A 6000-nucleotide genomic window follows, 5' to 3' on the forward strand; every position below is an offset into this window, starting at 1 on the left:
AATGGCTACCCAAGCCCATCTCCATCATTGACCATGAACTCCCATAACTTAGTGCCCACAAAATGACAAAGGTATAGGGTCTATACTCATATTCTTTCTCTGCCAGTCTTGTAGGTCAGAAGAAGGAATATTTCCCTCCTCTTTGAAGCTAATTCTCCCACCTGTGCTCATAATTCCCAACCCTCCATCTTCTTTAAGATGGGAACTTGAAGGGCACCTGGGTGGCTCAGTCAGTTGAGCGTCCGACTTCAGCTCAGGTCATGATCTCACGGTCCGTGAGTTCGAGCCCCGCGTCGGGCTCTGTGCTGACAGCTCAGAGCCTGGAGCCCGTTTCGGATTCTGTGTCTCCCTCTCTCTCTGACCCTCCCCCATTCATGCTCTGTCTCTCCCTGTCTCAAAAATAAATAAACGTTAAAAAAAAATTAAAAAAAAAAAATAAGATGGGAACTTGATCCCAGGAGCTCAAAGAGAGGACACCCTGCTCAGATCTACAGAGAAGTGGTTGACCAGTTGGTTTACTGCTGACTCCTGACAGCAGAAACTGCTGAACCTTCCATTGCCTGCTGGTTTTGCCACTGCTTGACGAATGTGTTCACCTTGACCTGCCTGCTGGTAGACTACAAAATCAGGAACACTTATGGATCTGGGATAAGGGGGAGAAAGATGCAGCCTTCAGCCCAAGAGGTGCCTGTTGGAGCAGGACAGACCAAAGCGGTTTGAATGAATAGGTAGTGAGAATTCTCAAGAGGACACAGAGTCTAAGAAAAGGACTTCCTGGAACTAAAAGAAAATTATTTTTATTAAAAAAAATTTAAGTTTATTTGTTTTTGAGAGAGAGAGAGAGAGAGAGAGAGAGAGAGAGAGAGAAAGCAGAGGAAGGGCAGAGAGAGAGAGGGAGACAGAGAATCTGAAGCAGGCTCCAGGCTCTGAGCTGTCAGCACAGAGCCCAACACGGAGCTCGAACTCACGAACTGCGAGATCATGACCCGAGCCAAAGTCAGACACACAACTGACTGAGCCACCCAGGAGCCCCTATGTTTTATTTTTAAAACGTGGGAAATAACTGAAAGGAGGACAATCACTGCTTATCAGTGAGCTCAAGGTCCACGGGACCGAGTGGAAGAAGGAGCTCAAAATATGAAAACACAAAGATTTGGAAAACAGGAGGAAATAGCAAGGCATTTAGAGGGACAAAACAGGAGATAGGACGTTCAGATAACAGGAGTGTCAGAAGGAGAGATGGACGGGGAAAGAGAAGAACAGATGGAGGAGAAGTAATATTTAAGCAAATAACAGAAGAAAATCTCCATGGTCTGATACAAGATTTAAGACTGTAGATGGAAAGGGCCAAGTCCCAGACAGGGTTATTATTATTTTTTTTTTTTTGTAAAGACACACACCTAGATGTAACTTGGTGAAATCTTAGAATTCCAAGAGCAAAGAAAACTGGTTACTAAGATGAGAGAGGAGGAAGGGTTACGAAGGGAGGTAGAGCGGTTTCTTTCTACATCTTCACGGTGTTTCACTAGTAAATATGAGTACTCCCTATTTCAAAATTGACAAAGAAAAAATATATGAATGGGATTCTAATGATTCTCATTTTTCTAGGGGCCCTCTTGACCCAATGTCTAAAGACAGGCATGACCCTGGACCCAGTGCCTAATTGTCCTGTTTCTCTGGTTCTGCCTCTCACATCTGGGTCCTGGGCAGCTCGAGCTCCTTCAGACCATCAAGCACTTCTTGGGTCTTTACTTTGAGCCTGAAACTGTGCTTGACATTGACATGCAAAGGTGAATGAGCATGGTTCCTATGCTTGGAGCGTAAGGTGAGGCCTCTGGGCCTTTGCTCTTGGCTGATTGTCTAGGTGAATGGTGACATCACAAAACATCATGCACATTTCCCCCATCAGCCTGACTGGGACCGCCACCCCCCCGACCTGTCAAAGGAAGGTGGTCTGACTCTATAGCCCTGTGGTTTCCATGACAACCTCAGGATGGCATGGAACCTAGCTGAGGTTCTTCTGAGACAAGATGGGTGACTTGGCCTTCCCCCACCCATCCCAGCTCCTTTCCTTTCTCCTTGCACCTGCCTTCCACATCATCCCAGTCACAACGTGTGTTGGGATTCCCTTATTTCAGGAACACATTCTATATTCGAAAGGCAATGGAAAACAGTCCCCAGAGACAGGCCACCGGGAAGCCGTTGTCACCCAGGGGGGACAAGAGAGGAGATTAAGAACTCAAGAGAGGAGACTCCTTGAATAGGAAGGTTCTCCCCACGTCTTCTCTGGTCAGGAGAGTGAGATGGGGATATAGGAACTTTAAGGGAAGTCAGCAGGAGGAGCATCAGGGAGGACTAGAGAGGTAGTCTCTATCAGAAGGACCGTGGAGGGCCACCACCCAGGGCACTGACCTGCACCGCCAGGATCTGCCAGGGGCAGCTCAGGAGGGTTGTAAATGATACTCAGTGAGGCAGGAATATCACCATATCGGACACAGTCGGGTTTCCAATCACCAATGTGTCTGCGGAGCTAATGCGTTTGCCTATCTGGAGGTACCAGACTAGGTAAAGCGGTGCGGCTTCCCAGGTGCTCAGTGACTCCAAGTAACATCAGATGCACCTTTAGCACAAGGCAATAAACTCACACTCCCCGCTTGTTTGCCATCACCCCTCCACAACCTATCTCTCTGATTCCCCTTCCACCTGTCTGGTCAGGAACTGGGCACAGCCTGGAGCTTGGGACTCTTCCTTACCCCAAAGCTTCTTCTCAATTCCAGAGGCCAAGAAACAAGAGCACGGTCACCCCTCCTTCCCGCCCCCTGAGATATGCATCTTAGTTAGGGCAAAGACCCCAGAGGCCCAAATGAGGAAATGTCAAGGCATCCCAGGGCAGCTCAAGGTCACGTGGCCAACCCCAGCCAAGGTCCGAGCCAAAGGACATAAAGAAATAAGCTTTCCATGGAGAGAATCTTCAAGGATTTGTACTCCTGCCCAGTTGACAAAAGCCCCAAAGTGTTGGCCTGGGGAGGGAGCGCCAGCTTTATGTTTAGTCTGGCACTGATCTAACAGGCCTGCAAGGATCAGCACGCTGAGAGTGTGGGTTTCAAGGCCCCTGAGTACCCGTGTTTATCTTCAGGCCCAGATCCAAGAGCTGAGAAATGTGTCCGTTTCAAAATAATAATTACAATAGTCTGTCTTCGGTAGGATGCAGACTTTGGAATCCATGTCAAAGTACAGTGGGACAAAACACCCTAAGAGGAAGAGATTTGTATGCCCGAAGAATGGAATTTAATATAAGAATTCTCAGAATTCATGTGGGCCTCACACACCTCAATAAGAAAAAGATGTGAAGACGTGATAATTGGAAGAGATAATGAGGGAAAAGACTGGAGCTTAATGCTTTGCAAAATTGGGTGTTTCAGCTGGTTCTGGTCATTGGACAATGGAAGGATCAGCATTTGGATATTCAATTACCTCCTGAAGCTGAGGACTAGTTGAATATATTTGGTTCCGGAAATGTCCCAATGAAGCAAGAGAAAAATGGAACAAAAGGCTTTGGCAGAGGCCAAGCCATTCTCACAGCTGCAGAAATGGAAGACAAATCCAGAGCGCCCTCCACCCCGCCCCAAACCCAGCCCCCTCGTGGCCTTAGGAAAACACACGAAGCAGAGCTTTGCGACAGCTTGGCTCACGACGGCATGAGCCCCCCCAGGAAGACCCCCTCTGTGGGCCCACCGTGTCCCTAGGACACGCCATCTCTGCCCCACTAAGAACGAGAAATACTGAAATAACCTTTCTGACTGTTGGCACGAGGCACCCGGGCACCCGGGCACCCAGGCACTTACCAACTGGCTTCCCTGCCTCCTTATAGAAAAATGCCAACTTCTCAACCACACACTGACATTCCTGGCAGAAAGAGCCTTCTTATTCCAACCTGAACCAACGAGAAACAAAGCCAGTCGAGAAATTTGCCTGTTGGGATTGCAAAGCTTTGAATGCCATCAGTCATGTGGAAAATGTTGAGCCGAGCCTGGCAGAGCTCTCCAAGGCCTCCATGCAAACAACAAAAGGCTGCTGAGAGCTCTCAGGCCCGCGCGGAGGAGGAATCGCTAATCACAAAACCAGTCCCTGGCCTCCTCCGATGGCCCTAATGAGGACCAGGTGACCGCAGATGAATGCGACCACACTGCCTTTGCGTTTGTCAACTCTGAGATTACCGCAAAGCCTGGAATGAATGAGTCTACAAACAAGAAAATCTATCTGTTCGGGAGCTGGAAAGAATAGGATGTGGAAAAGGCGGGGGGTGCCATCAATTACTTGTGGTTCTCGGAGAGCCAAGAATTATGCTTGGAAGTACAACTTCTGAGCATCTGGAGAAGTCTTTGGTCAGCATCCTCAGTCTTCTGGATAATATCAAAATCATTCAGACCATCCAAGCGAGGCCAGATGGAGGCAATATTGTGTAGTGTGCAAACTTGTCTTGGGCCCCTCTCTGCCCTCCCCCTGCTTCTTGCCTGTCTTCCGGGGGCGGGGGGGGGGAGAGGGAGGGGCACATCACCCAGAACAGCTTAGGGTCTCACCTTCTCACCTGCCAAATCTGCTCCTAAGAATGGGTCTGAAACAGGGTATTAACGTATTTATATTGTAATGGGAGCGAATGCCTTCGGACAGAGCGTCCCTGCTCTCACCGTGGAAGCTGAGGAGTTAGCTGACAGCAGAGAAGGCAGGGGTCACAGTGAGGAGGCTTTGGCGGAGGGAGGAGGGAGGGACACTCACCCAGCTCTTCCCTTCACTTCCTGTGGGGCCTGGGACACTGGCCTCTCTGTCTCTCGGTCTCGGTTCCCTTCTCTCCATAAGGAGGGACACGACTGCTCCCTTTGGCGACGCATATACTGAGATTGGAAAAGCACAGGGAAGATTAGCATGGCCCCTGTGCGAGGAGGGACATGACTTAGGTGACTTGGATCTCCCTTCGATCTGGACCGGCCCACGGGCCGTGGGCCGGCGGAAGCTTCTTGTGAGGTAGTGAGGCCTGTTTATGGAGACGGGGGGGGCCTGACAGCAGTGCTGTAGCGCCCCTGTGGAGCAGCCTGTCGCCACATCCGGAAGGGCTGACCAGGGGGTCCCCCGGGCCTGGGGGACTGGCCACAAGGGGTCACTCTCACGGTACCCATGGGGGCACTTGGGATCATACTGACGGTGTGATAGTACGCGGGCTGGGCACCGGTGTACCTTGATTTTACTCCCCTGCAGGGCTTCCAGTCACCCTGCGGCTGAGACAAATGACTCAGCTTTGCCAGGGCGAATGACGCCCCCTGGGTTTGTGCAAAGCCGCCGCCACCCTGCGTCCTCCTCCAAATCACTCCCAAGCAATATCGGACACGGCAGGACCTCGACTGTTCCCGAGGACGCTGTCCCTGTCATCACGCTTCCTCCTCTTCCCTCACAGCCTGCCTGCACCTCAAAGCGCCCCACAAACCCCGTGGACTTGACCGGACTAGAAGTCAGGGCCACAGAGGACCATTCCCTGTTATTCATAAATGTAGGTGGGTTGTTGTTTTTTGATTTTTTTTTTTTTTTTTTTTTTTTAGGAGAGGTATGGGGGTGTCTGGGAAAAGGTTTTTAAAATAACTTTTACAGCTAATGAAGAATTTTAAAATATCCTTTAAAACAAAAGGCCTCTTTGGAGCTCAGGCCCGCAGAACACCAACACAATGAGCACCCTGTTTACTTGCTACAAATTGTTTACTTTGCTACAAATTGAATGCAGAGAGAGGGCTTTTTGTGCCTCGGGTTGCAAAGATGTCAGCCTCGAAAAGAATTCAAGTAACTTTAGCCCCGTTCCACACACCCCACCTCAACTATGTGCTATGGAATGATGTTGTGTTTGGAGCAGCTGTCCAGCGCTCTGATTTGGCCCTGCGGTGGGGTGGGGGTGGCCGGGTCTCTTATTACAACTCTGTCTCTTAGACCCTAGGGTGAAGAAAATGAATACAGCAA

The 6000-nt window shown here is 49.9% G+C and overlaps 1 protein-coding gene and 1 non-coding gene across 5 annotated transcripts in view; one reads left to right on the forward strand and one right to left on the reverse strand.

Moving 5' to 3' along the window:
* The window catches only part of KCNE2 (potassium voltage-gated channel subfamily E regulatory subunit 2), a 32386-nt gene extending 26834 nt beyond the window's left edge, over window positions 1-5552 (reverse strand). Inside the window, exon 1 of one of the 4 annotated variants that reach the window (XM_053220590.1) lies at window positions 4777-5552. In XM_053220590.1, coding sequence (XP_053076565.1) covers window positions 4777-4925 — 149 coding nt within the window. In that variant the 5' untranslated portion in view covers window positions 4926-5552. The remainder of the gene's footprint in view (window positions 1-4776) is intronic. The other 3 variants (XM_053220592.1, XM_053220591.1, XM_015062560.3) reach the window with 3 other exon arrangements.
* On the forward strand, window positions 4871-4975 carry LOC113594455 (U6 spliceosomal RNA). Its single transcript, XR_003414841.1, has one exon. It is a non-coding gene; the product is annotated as a U6 spliceosomal RNA (small nuclear RNA).
* Window positions 5553-6000: the final 448 nt, after the last annotated feature.

This window comes from Acinonyx jubatus, chromosome C2 (genome assembly GCF_027475565.1).
Source record: "Acinonyx jubatus isolate Ajub_Pintada_27869175 chromosome C2, VMU_Ajub_asm_v1.0, whole genome shotgun sequence".
NCBI lineage: Eukaryota > Metazoa > Chordata > Mammalia > Carnivora > Felidae > Acinonyx > Acinonyx jubatus.